General features: G+C 40.6%; 1 protein-coding gene across 2 annotated transcripts in view; it reads left to right on the forward strand.

The window, feature by feature from the left end:
* LOC124777339 (N-acetylglucosamine-6-sulfatase-like) overlaps nt 1-10,528 on the forward strand; it is a 68,926-nt gene extending 58,398 nt beyond the window's left edge. For both annotated transcript variants that reach the window (XM_047252704.1, XM_047252705.1), the window contains exons 5-9: nt 5,281-5,451; nt 5,905-6,106; nt 6,438-6,751; nt 6,984-7,100; nt 10,033-10,528. In XM_047252704.1, the coding sequence (XP_047108660.1) occupies nt 5,281-5,451; nt 5,905-6,106; nt 6,438-6,751; nt 6,984-7,100; nt 10,033-10,188 (960 nt within the window). In that variant the 3' untranslated portion in view covers nt 10,189-10,528. The remainder of the gene's footprint in view (nt 1-5,280; nt 5,452-5,904; nt 6,107-6,437; nt 6,752-6,983; nt 7,101-10,032) is intronic.
* Nucleotides 10,529-16,659: the final 6,131 nt, after the last annotated feature.

A 16,659-nucleotide genomic window follows, 5' to 3' on the forward strand; every position in this document is an offset into this window, starting at 1 on the left:
CTGAGGGCCATTGTCCGTGACGATCGTGGATGAAAGACCTTCTAGTGCAAAGGTTTTGGACAAAGCCAGCGTCGTCGCCGCAGTGGTGGGTGATGGACTTCGAACAACAAACGGAAACTTCAACAGTAGCCAATAAGTACCGAAGAAGGAGCCGGCAAAGTCAGCATGCACCCGTTCCCATGGCTGCGCCAGATCAGGCCACGGAGAGGGCATTGTACGAGGTGCAGCCAGTTGTTGAGCACACTGACCACACGCAGCAACCATGTGGGTGATGTCCGAATCAATACCAGGCCAATAAACGTGCCTGCGGGCCAGGGACTTAGTCCAAGAAATCCCCCAATGGCCTTCATGCAACGGTTTGAGAACATCTTTTCGAAGAGAGGCTGGCACCACGACCCGTGGAGATGCGCCATCCGTCGCCAGAAGAACAACACCATCATGAACAGACAGACGAAGGTGCAAGGCATGGTAGTTGCAAAGGGGATCCAATGCCCAGCCCTTTGTCCTGCCCGGCCAACCCCGTTGAACAAAACCGATCATGTGACGCGGGACCGGGTCCCGCACAGTAGCCGACGTGACCTGCGAACCTGTAAGTGGAAAACCCTCGACTGCACGACGTTCTTCCTCATCAATGTGGAAACAGAGTAGTTCATCACAATCGAAAACTGGGTTGGGGCCCATCGGCAATCGCGACAATGTGTCAGCGTTGGCGTGCTGGGCCGTGGGGCGATAGTGATTCTCATAGTGAAAACAAGACAAGTATAAGGCCCAACGTTGCAGGTGGTGAGCTGCCTTATCCAGAAGCGATGCCGATGGGCTGAACAGAGAGACCAGCGGCTTGTGGTCGGTGATGAGGTGAAACTTAGAACCATACAAAAAAATGCTGAACTTTTGAGAGCATAAATGATAGCGAGCGCCTCCTTTTCGATTTGAGAGTAACGCCGTTGCGCATCGTTGAGGGTCTTGGAAGCATAGGCGATGGGTTGTTCCGACCCATCCTCATACCGATGGGCGAGAACAGCCCCTAGGCCATACTGTGACGCGTCAGTCGCCAGAACCAAGTGCTGACCCAGACAGAATGTGGCAAGACAAGGCGCCGACTGCAAATAAGCCTTCAGGTGGACAAAAGCCTGCTCACACTCGTCGGACCAACAGAAATGGACGTTTCTGATGCAGAGGATGAGCTACCGCCGCCGTGGATGGAATGAATTTGTGATAATAAGCAATGTTGCTTAGAAATGCCTGAAGTTCTTTGACTGTAGACGGCCATGGTAGAGCGTTAATGGCCGCAACGTGCTGACGTAGAGGACGTATACCCTCATGGGACAAGTGGAAACCAAGATACACAATGGAGGATTGGAAGAACTGTGACTTGTCCAGATTGCACTTCAACCCAGCCGAATGCAAAACCTGAAACAGTGAACTCAAATTGCGAAGGTGCTCCTCAGTGGAGGCCCCCATGACAACAATGTCATCGAGATAGTTTATGCAGCCGGGAATGGAAGCCGTGAGCTGTTCCAAAAACTGCTGAAAAATGGCCGGCACGCTAGCGACGCCAAATGGTAACCACTGGTACTGATACAACCCACAAGGAGTGTTGATGACGAGAAATTCCTTGGAAGAAGCACCCAACGCAATTGATGGTACACCTCCAATAAGTCAAGTTTGGAAAAGAACTGGCCCACAGCGAGTTTGGTAAATAACTCCTCAGGACGGGGAAGAGGATAAGTGTCAATGAGTCTCTGAGCGTTGACGGTGGCTTTAAAATCACCACAGAATCGCAGACTCCCGTTTGGTTTAGAAACCACCACGATTGGGGATGCCCATTCATTGGAGGTAACAGGAAGGAGAATCCCTGAAGCTGTTAACCTGTCTGTCTCAGCCTTGACAGGTGCACGCAATGCCACCGGAATAGGGTGTGCCCAGAAAAACTTGGGGCGAGCTGTAGTTTTAAGAGTAATGTGGGCTTCAAAATCCTTGGCACGACCCAGACCAGCAGAGAACATGGACGAAAATTCAGAACAAAATCCATCCAGCTGTTGATACGGAATATTCTCAGATATGAGCTGCACATCATCATCAATGGAGAACCCGAACAACTGGAAAGCATCATAACCGAAAAGGTTTTCAGTGCCCGCATGATCCACCACATAAAACGTGAGGGGCCTGACAACAGACTTGTCTACATCTACATCTACATCTACATCTACAGCTACATTTATACTCCGCAAGCCACCCAACGGTGTGTGGCGGAGGGCACTTTACATGCCACTGTCATTACCTCCCTTTCCTGTTCCAGTCGCGTATGGTTCGCGGGAAGAACGACTGTCTGAAAGCCTCCGTGCGCGCTCTAATCTCTCTAATTTTACATTCGTGATCTCCTTGGGAGGTATAAGTAGGGGGAAGCAATATATTCGATACCTCATCCAGAAACGCACCCTCTCGAAACCTGGCGAGCAATCTACACCGCGATGCAGAGCGCCTCTCTTGCAGAGTCTGCCACTTGAGTTTATTAAACATCTCCATAACGCTATCACGGTTACCAAATAACCCTGTGACGAAACGCGCCGCTCTTCTTTGGATCTTCTCTATCTCCTCCGTCAAACCGATCTGGTACGGATCCCACACTGATGAGCAATACTCAAGTATAGGTCGAACGAGTGTTTTGTAAGCCACCTCCTTTGTTGATGGACTACATTTTCTAAGCACTCTCCCAATGAATCTCAACCTGGTACCCGCCTTACCAACAATTAATTTTATATGATCATTCCACTTCAAATCGTTCCGCACGCATACTCCCAGATATTTTACGGAAGTAACTGCTACCACTGTTTGTTCCGCTATCATATAATCATACAATAAAGGATCCTTCTTTCTATGTATTCGCAATACATTACATTTGTCTATGTTAAGGGACAGTTGCCACTCCCTGCACCAAGTGCCTATCCACTGCAGATCTTCCTGCATTTCGCTACAATTTTCTAATGCTGCAACTTCTCTGTATACTACAGCATCATCCGCGAAAAGCCGCATGGAACTTCCGACACTATCTACTAGGCAGTGGAAGCATCAAACTGGCCAATAATAGGAATTTTCTGTTTATTATAAGTTCTCAGATTTCGCGTAACTGGAGACAAGGGAGGGGAGCCCAACTCCAAATACGTGCGAGAATTAATGAGAGTTACTGCAGAGCCAGTGTCCACTTGCATGCGAATGTCTTTATCCAGAACACGAACAGTAACAAACAACTTATTTGTTTGAGAAAGCACACAGTTAACATCCGTGTCCGAGGCCTCGTCCCGTCGACAGGAACCTTAGGGGACTGACACACAGAAGCAATGTGGCCTTTTTTCCTACATGAATTACACGTGGCCCAACGTTTTGGACACACGGCCCTGTCATGCTGTACGAAACAATGTGGACAAGAAGGAAGTGCGGAACGAACCTGCTTCTGTGGTTGCTGTTTTCGCTGCGAGCGTGGCGGCCCAACGCGACGTTGTTGACGCGAGTGAACTGTCGCCACATCTTCGTTCTCCTGTGAAACAGGCAATTTGTCCATGTCGAAAGTTGACTGTACAGCGCCTACATCACACCACGCGTCTATTTTCACGCCAGCAGTGTGCGACACTTCAAAGGATTGAGCAATGCTTAGAACTTCCGACAACGGCGGGTTTGGCAGTTGTAGGGCACGTTGCCGAACTTCTTTATCAGGAGCAAGCCATAGAATAGCATCCCTAACCATTGAATTAGCATAAGACTCATGATGAGTGTCCGTGACAAACTGACATTTCCTACTCGGACCGTGTAGATCCGCCGCCCAAGCCCGGTAAGATTGATGGGGCTGTTTATGACACCGGTAGAACGCCACGCTGGCGGCAACGACGTGGGTGTTTTTGCAGTAATAATTAGACAATAAGTCACACATTTCTTGGCAGGAGAGGGAGGCAGGTTCCCGCAGAGGGGCTAACTGAGATAGCAGCTGATAGATCAGTGGGGAAATCCAAGATAGAAATAACGACTTACACATAGGAGCGTCGACAACGCTGAAAGCCAAGAAGTGTTGCCGCAAACACTTCTCATAATCCTCCCAGTCTTCAGCGGCCTCGTCGTAAGGAGGGAAGGGAGGCGAAGAAGAGGAAGACAGACGGTGAGTAAGCGACGTCGACAACGCCTGAATAGCAGCCGACAGCTGTGTTTGCTGTGCTGTCAGCTGTTTTTGTTGTGCCTGAATAGCAGCCGTCAGTGGTGTTTGTTGTTCAATGAGTGCTTGCATAAGCTGTTCCATGTCTGCCCCATCACGAACACACAAATCCACAATGCAGTGAAAAAAAAAATATCCGACCTTGTCGCCTAAAAGTGTTATAACCTTTAATCACCAATAATTGCGTGGATATTCAAACTTAGAAACAATAGCTGGTTACATGATAACAACTCAGTCTCTCTCATACGACTGCCATGCCGTGACATGCGGCCGGCGCCGTTCGTAGCTAGGTGGCATTCTCGCGCTCAGCCGAGGTGCGGAGCGCCTCTATCGCCGTTTGCGCGTACTGTCGTGGCGGCACTGTTAAATGTTGTGGCACTGTCACAACATCAACATGTTATTTGCTCGTTTCACTCATGAATTATGATGTTGTAATTTGTGTAAATCTTCCCAGTCATCCACGCCTGAACGCCTGACTACTGCGGACTCGCTGAAACCTGTGTATTATGACATACTCCATGGCAATGTTTGGCTGAATATCTGGCTTTGTAGGATGGCTAGACATCTGGTATCTGACCAAACAGCTATCTATTTCATCTTTGGTTTACATGTGTGAGGGAAGTCATGGAGATAGCCACTTCCATGGGACCAGATGATGGACATGTCATCCACATAATGGAAATACCAAGTAGGTTTTCCACTTGAGTGACTTCTGGGCTTCTTTCTATGGCAGTTTGCTTCACAGCTACATGCCATAACAATTATTTCAAAAGTGCCATGTCTTCAGCAAGGCACCTACCTTGTATCTAGGATTAAGTTTCTGATCTGCCTGTTTTTGCAAAATTTTTTTTAACAAAATTTAGTTTCATTGTGTGTCAACAATGAAAGATAAAGACCAAAGTGAAAAAAGTGTATATCTGTAAATTCATTTATTTATTTTATTTTATTTGTTTATTTTTTGCATTGATTTGATGTGCATAATTTATGCATATAATATGAGCATGAGCCATTGCTTTCTTGTGTTAAAATTTTCTCTTTTGTATTGAAAAAGAAAGTAAAGGTTTTCTAAAAATTTGCAGACCTCATACAGCTTGGAATTCTTAAAGCAGAAAGATGTTCTGTCCTCTGGTTTTTTTATGATGCTGGCTCCACCAGCACCTCATGCACCATTCACACCTGCACAAAGCTACAGTGGTTACTTCAAGCATGTCACAGCCATGAGAACAAAAAATTTCAATGTTCCCAGCAAAGTAAGTCACACAAAATTTATTATCAAATTCGTTCTACAGGATGCTCAAAAAGTATCTCCACAGTGTCGTATGATTGTTAGCCATGCGTGCACTTTCGACATTTAATGTGAAAATTTGTAAGTAAAAATGATTATTCAATAAATTAATAACTTGTAATTCACTGAGTTTAATTTCAGTATATTCACTGCGGCATACGGCACCTGTGGCTAACAATCATAAGGCACTGCGGAGAGACTTTTTTAACACACCGTTTAAAATTTATGTTTTTTATTATTCCTTAAGCAATATTGTATTTCAGTCTAAATTCTTTTTGTATTAAAATCCAACTTTGCCCTGTCTCCTTTAATGCGTCACTGGATGCAACTGAGAACTAAATGTCCTGCAAAAGGACATTGTTTCTGTTGAGTACTCATTGTGTATTTGTGTCTAATTTCTCCTCTTTTTTATCTTCAGCACAAGCACTGGCTTCTACGTATGCCTCCTGAAGAGCTTCCAACAACTACCTTGAAAACACTTGATAGATATTACCATAAACGATGGGAAACATTGTTATCAGTGGATGATATGGTAGAGTCAGTAGTAAACACATTAAATTCTATGAATGTACTGAACAATACATATATTATTTACACATCTGACAATGGATTTCATATAGGTATGCATTCAAGTTATTACATGCATTGCTCTCAATTGAGAGATTTTTTAAAAAAGTGGAACATAGCATATTATTGACAACAGTAAATGAGTGAGCTGTACTTACTTCAAGATCAAATGAGTAATGCTGTTTCCAATATTTAGGATCAACAAATCTTTGCTTAAGATGTAAATATTTTTTATCTTTGTCTACTGATTGCTTTGAGAGAATTCTAGCAGTAACCTGTACTTCACGTATGTTAACCTAATTTGATATCTTAATTGTGTTGCTACTCTACAAGCAACAGATTCTTTACTGTTTGTCCATATATCAAGCCATGTTTCCTTTGCAGGTCAGTTTGCTCTACCTTGGGATAAAAGGCAGCCATATGAATTTGATATCAGCGTCCCTATGTTAGTTAGGGGCCCAGGTATTCCCAAGAAAAAGGTTATTTATGATATTGTTTTAAATATAGATTTGGCACCAACCATTATTGATATTGCTAATGCTTCACCTTTGATAAATATGGATGGAAAATCATTTAAACAGTTATTAATATCTGTGAACAAAACTAACAAAAGAGGTTTTCTTGTGGAATATGTGGGTGAAGGAAATGATGAAACGATTGATCCAAAATGCCATTTACCAGTGGATAATGATATCAGTGTAAGTATGTTCCACATTGGAAATATATTGTCTTCATTATACTACTCTCACAAACATTAATTTTCCAATGCAAGCTCAGTATTGTGTACTGCTCTGGATCAGGAGTTGATTCATTGGGGACAATAAATACTGTTGCGGTCGATCTTTATGACCTGATGAGAAATGTAACAATTTAAGAAAGACCATTTTGATGTAAATAAGTTTAACTTTTTTTTCAAATTTTATGTTATAGCAATGTGTTCAAGCAGCATCCTGCAAGTGTCAGGATTCACGTAACAACACTTACACCTGTCTACGCTATATGTCTTCAGCAGAGAATATTATTTACTGCCAGTTCAGTGACTCGGAGGTAATTATATCTCGGTATATTCTTTAAGAGCATGCATATTTAAGCTGTGGATAGGACAAAATGTTCCCTAACATGACATACAACACTCAATCTACATGACACTGCAATGTTGCTCAGTGTCCCACAATGTGCTGCATAACATTTTGCGACGCATTGACATGATGCAGAACATGTTGCAAGCTCTCGCTCTAAGAGGGAGTGCACGTGTCGTGTCAGTTCCATGCCATTTGTTGCAGAGTGTAATTGCGTGTGCAAGATGACCCTCAACATGTATGTAGTGTGGGGAGATGAAACTGTGCTTTTACCTAAAGTTTCTGAGAAAAGAAATAGAAGTCTGATTGCATACACTCCATTCATAATTTATCCATGAAAAATAACAGAAAGTAACATCTTCAAAACCTACTGGTGGCAGACAGGAGGATATGAAGTTCAGTGCATGGTTTGCGTATGATGCAATGAAGCTTTTGCTGAAGGGGACAACAACTTCTGGTGACTTTGACATGTTGGAGGCACACACAAGTCATGTTTTAATTATTTATTGTGAGAATTTACATAAAGGATGCTACAACAATTATTTTATTGTAGCGTGGATCATGTTCAATAACCAGAATTGGTAGAATTTTTTCACTCATTCTCCAAAGAAATATTACACATAGAGAGGATAATGCCCCCCTCTGAAATCCCTTAATTTTGTTTTTCATATTTCCATCCCAGGACAGATATCTTATATTATTTATTGTTTGTTTTGCATTTCTCCCAACTAGAACAAAAAAACTAAATATCTCTATTTATTACTTCGTTTACAGTAATCACACAAATCTGATTCCATATTTCTAGATTTTCATAAGGCATTTAACACTGTTCCCCACAAGCAACTTCTACGACTTTTAATCAAATTGCATGCTTACAGAAGTATCATCTCCTCTAAGTTTTGGTTACATAACAAATCACACAAATCTAAAAGCACTGAATTGAGCTAAATATGTGAAGATCATAATTTTAAATAACTTAAATTGGAATGACCACCTAGATAATGTTGTGGGAAAAGTGAACCAAAGACTGTGATTTATTTCCAGAACACTTAGAAGGTGCAACACATCTATGAGAGAGACTGCCTATACTACACCTTGCCATCCTCATCTGGAGTATTGCTGCATGGTGTGAGATCTGCATCTGATAGGACTTAGGAGGCACATCAAAATAGTTCCAAGAAGGGCAGCTCATTTTCTGGTGTCACTAAATAGGGAAGACAGTGTCATGAATGTCATACATGAGTTGGCATCACAGTCATTCAAACAAAGGCATTTTTATAGCAGCAGATCTTTTCATGTAATTTCAGTCACCAACTTTGTCCTCCGAACTTCAAAAAAGTTTGTTGGTGCCCTTCTACATAGGGACAACTGATAATTGTAATAAAATAAGAGCAGTCACATGGAAAGATTTAAGTGTTTATTTTTCCCATGCACTGTTTGAGAGTGGAACAGTAGAGAAATTGCTTGAAGGTAGTTCGATGAACACACTGCCAGGCACAAAATTGTGAATTGCAGAGTAGTCATTTAGATGTAAAATTACTAGGATGGAGACTGGCTAGCCAATACTTATTTTCAGGGGGTGAAATTTCAGTAAATACATTTAAAAGTGTGGATACTATTTTTAGCTTTTGAAACTGTTAGGTCCTTCCTCTAGGAGGGACAGGTTTGAGCAGGTCACTCAGACATTGTGCTGAGAAGGACACACTAACTTACTTTGTAGAATAAACACCAAACTAGTATCTAATCTCATTTCTCTCGTAACATGTCTAGTTTTGGTTGCCCCAAGTCATTGCCATCTCTGCTAGCCATCTTCTTTCCTCTACTATTTGTATACCACTCACATTTTGTTGTGCCCCCACCCCCTGCTCTCTACTTTACAATTCATAACACCCTATTCATCCATACATTCATTCATCAGGTTCGATAGACTTTTCCATTTAGAAGTTGATCCTTCAGGGATGTGGAATGAGTCAGAGTATACATTAGCAAAAGACAAGCAAATCGCAGAAACAATGTGTGTGCTGTATTAACAGTAACTATCACTGTACTGCTCAATGCTATTCATGTTTTTGCCAGATAAATTTAAATAAGGAAGCTAGAAAGAAAGCTGCAACAGCAGAAAAAAGCAGCTGCTTTCTCAGTTACACAAAATAGCTGCTATTTATCTCCTGTTGTTAGCTTAATATTTACTTGATCACATTAGTATTTCTCAATTACATATGGTAATTGGAAGTCCTGTTGGAATGTAAATAATTTAAGGAGTAACCTGACAACACAATGAATAGTATATGTGTTGAGTCATCAGAAGGGACACAACTGAGGACCTTTTTGTATTCAGGCAAATTCTTTTTCTAGCTCAGAAGTATTCTTCCAAAATCTATAAAAGCTCTCTGTCTTATTTATGTTTCTTTTGAAGACTCAACACTTCTACTGTTTGTGGAGTTATTACCTTTACTCCTTAAATTATTAAAATAGTTACCTACATTTTTAAATACATAAGGCTCTTAGCTCTGGGAACTACATTCTTGAGAAAAGTTTTATTTTTGTTCCAGTAAATTATTTTAGTATGCTCATTCTAAATCAGCCTTTGCAACAACTTATAAATGTTTGCTGGAGAAGAAAATGGTATCAAATCTCCGACATTCCTAGAAGTGCTCCTCCTGTTCAGCTGTTCAAACATACCTCACTTACTAATTCAGAACTTCAGTTTAGATGCACCTGTAACACTGTAATTACCATCTCAGTTTCCCACAAAAGACAGGGATTTTAGTTCGAGTCTAGATTTAGCACACAATTTTATATCATTAATAGTCATATCCTGAATAGGCACTACACTAATGCCTCTAAAATTGCTTTCAGTTTGATGTGGTTTTAATAATTCATTTTTGTTTATATTTCAGAACTACAAAGAAGCTTACAATCTGAATGTTGACCCATACCAGTTAACAAATCTGGCATACAATTTATCCTCAGATTCAGAATCGTGGTATGTGAAAGTACTAAAATATCTTTCATCTTGTGTGGGACTGAAATGTAATTCCTTAATGACCAGATGACACATTTCTTAAAAACTCCAGTTGATCAATGTTTAAGATAATTCACTGAGAAAATATTAGCAGAACTGTTTGTTGTGGTGGCAACACCCAGTAAATTACTGTGTAATTACTGTCGTTTTGTCTGTATCCCATCTAATATGATATGCTGTCTCTACTTTTTCCCCACGGTCAGCTAGATGTTGAGCTGGCTCTCACAGTGAGCCAAAATGCCTTATCCACAAACATATGTGTTTTGTGGAACCAATAGCTCACTGTGTAAGCTCATTTAAAAATAATGTGATGATTTCTTAATATTATTTGGCATTAGTGTTAATAAATTTTGTAAGTGATAACACCTAAACTTTGGTGTTTTTTCTTATCTGATTGTACACAGTGTAAACCAATTCTGATGTAAAGAAACCATTACACATAGTGTGTGTGTGTGTGTGTGTGTGTGTGTGTGTGTGTGTGTGTGTGTGTGTCCTTCCCTGTCCTTCTCTAATCAATGAGACCGATGACCTTGCTGTTTGGTCTCTTCCACCAAATCAAGCCAACCCAATCCAAAGCACCACATTCACTTTCAGAATTAAAATACAACTGGTTTGTGAGACTACATCAAGTTTTTGATTAAATTTTATAAAGTTGATAAAAACCAACTACATCTTCATACTTTGTTTTACTGCTCAAGATGGCATTTAGTGCAGTTGTGTTTAATGATCAAGCAAATAGAAATTACACTTCTGCCATAAAAAAGGGAATTTGTAGGAATCGTAATAGTGAAATTCTGAAACTAAACAAACACACTTCAAGTTAACAAAAAGCTGTGGAACTTCTAAATAGTGTTATTTTACATCTAAGAAACAAAAATTCTGAGTTGCAGATATCACAACATTGTTACTAACAATAAAACAAGTAAATTGCAAAATGGGAATCAGAAGACTTACGAAGAGTGGAAAGGAAGTGCCAAACAGGTATCAAACTTAGCAAATGAAATGATGGTCGTGGGTAGAAAGAGAGGCAGTGTGCTGTCACAAGTAATGATGATTGTGAGAATGATGACGGATTTTGCAAACAGCATGTTAACAGAAGAACAAACCAGTTCACAAAGGGGGGAAAAAAAGCAGAAATCAGTTTCCAGTCATGAAAGGTAGTTAACTTGTGGAATTAGATGGAAAAAAGGCTGTTAACAAATCTGGTAAAAAGAGTTAAGGTAACAGCAACTGCCCTCAGATATCATCAACGAAGTACAACATACTTTTGTTTTCTGACAACCGTGGAAGAAAGTTAGCTGATACTCATAAAGCCACAAAACTGAAGTTAGCAATGTGGTGTAGCAAGTAGCAAGGACAAAAAGCATTGCAATAAAGGAGATTTAGAAGGGACAATCTTGCATGACAATGATTTTGCTGTTAGTGTAACAACTGCAGAAGATGGGGCATTTAATGAAGCCAATATCTGTATTGAAGGTTTAGCTATGTTCTTAGATTGAAACAAATTGGGAAACATAACTTTTGCTATCATTGTATGCAATGCAAGAATTACAACAATGTGGGAGAAGGCAGATTGCTACTTGCTGTAAAAAAAGACATGTTAAGTTGTTGACAGATACAATGAAAAGACACTTACATAAAGCATTCGGCCACAGCCTTCATCTGCAAAAGAGAGACACATACCATTCATACACACAGGCAAGCATGTCTCATACACACATGACTGCTAACTCCAACATATCAATGACTGCTTCACAGCCTATGCCGTCTGGATCCTTGTAACAAACACCAACTTCCCTGAACTGTGCAGGTGGGAACTGTCCCTGGAATATATTCTATGTTCCCATAACCCTCCCAGCCTCAGCCTTCATTAATTCGTTAATCATTGTAGCCTTCGTTAATTCGTTAATCATTGTCCTTACCCATCAGCCCCTTCCTGGTTCCCATTCCAGCACTACACAGCTCTCTATTCCACCAATGCACCCACGATCTTCCTGCTTTCCTCCTTTTGTGCCCCCCCTGCACTTCGTCGAACCTCCCAACTGCAGCTAGCCGCCTTACCCTCCTTAACCTCGTCCCTTAACACTTCCACCAGCAGCTCATACTCCTAACCTGCCATCCCTCCCCCTAGCTGCCCCAATCTCCTCCTTATCCCCACCACTTGGCTGCCTCTCTCATCATATGCTACTCGCATTGTAGCTTCAGCAACCAGAGACTGTTTTTTTTTTTTTTTTTTTAGCATTAATTTACATTTTTGCCTCATTTCAACAAAACCAATACATTCCGTTGTGGAATGTATCGTGAAAATTTAAAACTTCAATTTTCCTTTTGCTGTCTACTCTTGCCACAATTGACTGGTCTAAGAGTAGCGTTGGATCCACTCAGCTGTTTTACATATTATCAGTATTTTCTAGGATTCTTAACTATCTCTTTCACTAATCTATGAGTGTGGAAGTTGTGTGGATCACACCTTTTACAGATGCATAAGTTTCTACCAATTTTTGAATGTTGACATGTCTAAGTTCATTTTTGAACCAAGAGTGCTACAACAATCTGTTTTCTCACATTTTGTTATTGAACCACAGTAGGTCTTTTCCATCCTTAATCCACTTACCAGATACACAGTGCTCCAGAACAAGATTAACAATCAATTTAAGCTTTGCACATAATTCCTCTATGTCCATCATATAGGAACTGAATGATGTCCATTCATTGTCTAAGCAGGATGCTAACAACTTTTACGTACTCTTTCCATCATAAAATCTTCCCAGACTTCTTGATAGGTTTATTAACTTTTTTAATTATTTCAGCTGTAATACCACGATTGCTAATCCCTGTGTCTCTACTGACACTGTCGATAAGTTCAGGCCTGTTTGTAGCTTCTCTAGGTAATAAATATTTCCGTTATGTGTGGGTTGTCTCACTATTTGTTTGTTTTTAGAGAAAGGTTCAGAACTGCACAAGGTTATCTGTCTGTACCATGTGCAGCATCCCAGTCTCTTCTTGATGGGTTAAAGTCACCTCCAACTAATACTGTGTGATTAAGGTACTTCCACTCTGCTGAGTATAGACTTTCTTTGAATGATTCAACAGCTGTTACAGTGTAATCAGGTAGGTGGTAAAAAATTAGATGATTAATTTGAGTTGACCTTGTCTGGTTACTCATGTTCAGATAACTTTGCAATGAGATACAATTTTAGAGACATAATCTTTTTGTTGACTGCCATGAACACTCCCTCTCCTATGACGATATCCTGTCGGTATATGTTCCATGTCTTGTTAAATATTTTGGAGCTGTCTACTTGGCTTTTGTTCACCTTTCATTTCAGAGTATACTCTGGGTATGACAGCTTTTCTGGAGAGGTTGGTAAATTCAGAGCAATGTGCTGTTAAAATCTTGGTATTTCAAGTGCCTGTACTTTGTACATGATCAGTTTTGCACTCTGCATATTTTGACCGGTGAGCCTTCTATCAGAAGACCACAAAGTATGACCTAGCCTTAAGTAAATGTTTCTTCTGTGTAGTGCACTCTCACCTATCCAGAGGAATCCTACAGTTCTCTCCCACCAACTTTCCTTCCTTCTATTAGGAAGAAATGGCATAATACTTTCGCATAGCACATATAGAAATAATGAACTCTCAGGAATGTCTTTAAAGTTCCATAATACTGTTCCCCAGTTCGTACCCTTGTACCTATTTACATTTTATAGACAAATGAATACTGGTTCATCACTGAAAACAAACCTCCACAGCAGAATACAGAATCCTGTCTAAATTTTAAGAATCCACTCTAAATTTTAACAAGACAAAGTCTATTTGAATATTATTTTTCTGTTATTGTGGTTGTACAAATCAGAGTTAAACTGAATTGTAAGGCACTGTTAATCTTAACTATGCTTGTGGGGGTCCTTGATTGAAACAATTGAGGAAGACAGTGAATGATCTTCCCACAGCCACTGTTAGGACAGTTTATTCACTTGACTGGTTTTTATACTTTAAATCTCATTACCACATGTTTTGTTATTTTGTTGTATATACTGAAATCAGACATCTAACTGTTACAATGCAGATGAACATTTTTGTTTAAATTATGTGTTACATTAGTGATATATGTCTTCTTCTGCATCATTATCTGTTTCTCCTTCATCTTCTATGTGGAATACAGTGGGCAGTCATTTCACTGGTCAGAGACACAAGTGTATTACATTAGTAGGATTCCAATTTGATTACTCTTCCCACAAAGAACAGAACCCAAAAGGAAAGGAAGCTGCCAAAATGACTGCTCAAAATGACTAAATAGAAGCTGCACTTCCAGCTGTGTATGTTTTAACATGAAGGCAATGTGTAGGAATTTGTGAGCCACGTCATCAACTTGACTTGCCTTGGCGTTGATGCAACCATCTCATAGACAGTGATTCTCAACCTGTGGGTATGGGGGGGGGGGGGGGGGGTCATGGTAATGCTAAATGGTTAGGCACGAGCTTATAGAAAAGAAAAAAAATGTGAATTCATAAACTGATCATATTACTGAAAGAAAAGAAAAGCAATACACATTCTGATAAAATAAGAAATTAAAATTCATATTTATACTGATATAACCCACTTATAAAGAGGACTGTAGCAGTATTACACAATGCATCTAATAATTAACTTAGTACTAAACTAAAAGCAGGTTTTATAATTATTAGTTACTCCATAGGGCCAATCTCACAGAGCAAAGTTTTTTGAAGGAGGATTTGGTATTAGAAATAATCTTTCAGAGTTCTTTTTGTGTGTTTAGCTAAGATCTGTATTTTGTTTTCAAACCAGCAAATGCAGAAAACCCAGTTTTGAAAAAGTAGGGTGTTAAAAATGGTAACAGTACATGCTTTTTTTCAGAAGTTCTGGTGCAGGGTTCCGGTACATACCATCACAAATCAAACAGTGTATTTAAATATTGTTATCATATGAAACAAAATGGGGGAAGGGGTGCAATGAAAACTGTGATTGAGAATTGGTCCATGAATAGGGAAAGGCTGAGAAGCACTGCCATAGAAATCAGGAGAGCAAAAGAGGCAGTCTGTGCCCTGGTGGAATGGAGAATGTCACTCTAGTCCATCAAGAGACAACTATTTGCCTTTTAGATAAGGAGGACCAAGTCCTGGCAAAAAATCAGAAGTGGAAAGAATTCATCTCATTAGTGTCTAAGTCCAGTAAATCATTCTCTTCCAGCCACAAGAGAATAGTAGCCGATCACGAAGATTGTTGAGGGAAGGGTACAATTATAACAGCACCTGTACATTGAAATGGTGTTCTTGCATGGTCACCACATCTAACTGAGTGGAGAGTGGTAGAATGTCTGTATAAAGAACATTTAGTGTGAGACAACATCACAACACCGCCAGCAACCATGGAGAAAAGATGCTCATGTCTGTGGAGTTTGATGGCCAGTAGAAGTGTTTAAACTCAGAAGAGTGTTTCTGGAGCCACTGTGTAGCAATTCGGGACATGCTGGAATAGCCCATGTCTGTTGGAATACACAAAGGACATGAATGGATGCAGGTGATCAGACAGGGTGCTTACGTACATGTCATGTGTCAGTCATATCTAGACATATCATGGATCCCATATCACTCAAATTGCATACCCCCGGCACCATTACAGAGCCTTCACCAGCTTGAACAGTCTCCTGCTGACATACAGGGTCCATGGATTCATGAGGTTGTCTCCATACTCGTACACATCCATCTGCTCGATACAACTTGAAACGAGACTCATCTGACCAGGCAACATGTTTCCAGTCATCAACAGTCCATTGTCAGTGTTGGCAAGCCCAGGTGAGGTGTAAAGCTTTGTGTCATGCAGTCATCAAGGGTACACGAATGGGCCTTTGGCTCCAAAAGCCCATATCAATGATGTTTTGTTGAATGGTTCACACGCTGACACTCGTTGATGGCCCAGCATTGAAATCTGCAGCAATTTGCAGAAGGGTTGCACTTCTGTCATGTTGAATGATTCTCTTCAGTCATCGTTGGTCCCATTCTTGCAGGATCTTTTTCTGGATGCAGTGATATCTGAGATCTGATGTTTTACCAGACTCCTGATATTCACAGTACACTCGTGAACTGTTCATACAGGAAAATCCCCACTTTATTGCTACCTCAGAGATGTTGTGTCCCATTGCTCATGCACTGTCTATACCACTACATTGGAACTCACTTAAATCTTGATAACCTGCCATTGTAGTAGCAATAACCAATCTAACAACTGTGCCATACATTTGTTGCCTTATACAGGCATAGCCGAGCACAGTGCTGTATTCTGCCCATTACATATCTTTGTATTTGAATATGGATGTGTCTAGGGAATTAATATCTGTCTTGTCTGTAGAAAAGAATATACTACTTGGCCTTGGCAGAATTTGTGGGGCAGGTGGGGGGGGGGGGGGGGGGCAGGGGGTACTGCTACAACTGACCCTCAAGGAAATGAAATGTTCGAGGAACTTTTTAAAGGGATCTGGGTA

This window comes from Schistocerca piceifrons, chromosome 2 (assembly GCF_021461385.2).
Source record: "Schistocerca piceifrons isolate TAMUIC-IGC-003096 chromosome 2, iqSchPice1.1, whole genome shotgun sequence".
Lineage (NCBI taxonomy): Eukaryota > Metazoa > Arthropoda > Insecta > Orthoptera > Acrididae > Schistocerca > Schistocerca piceifrons.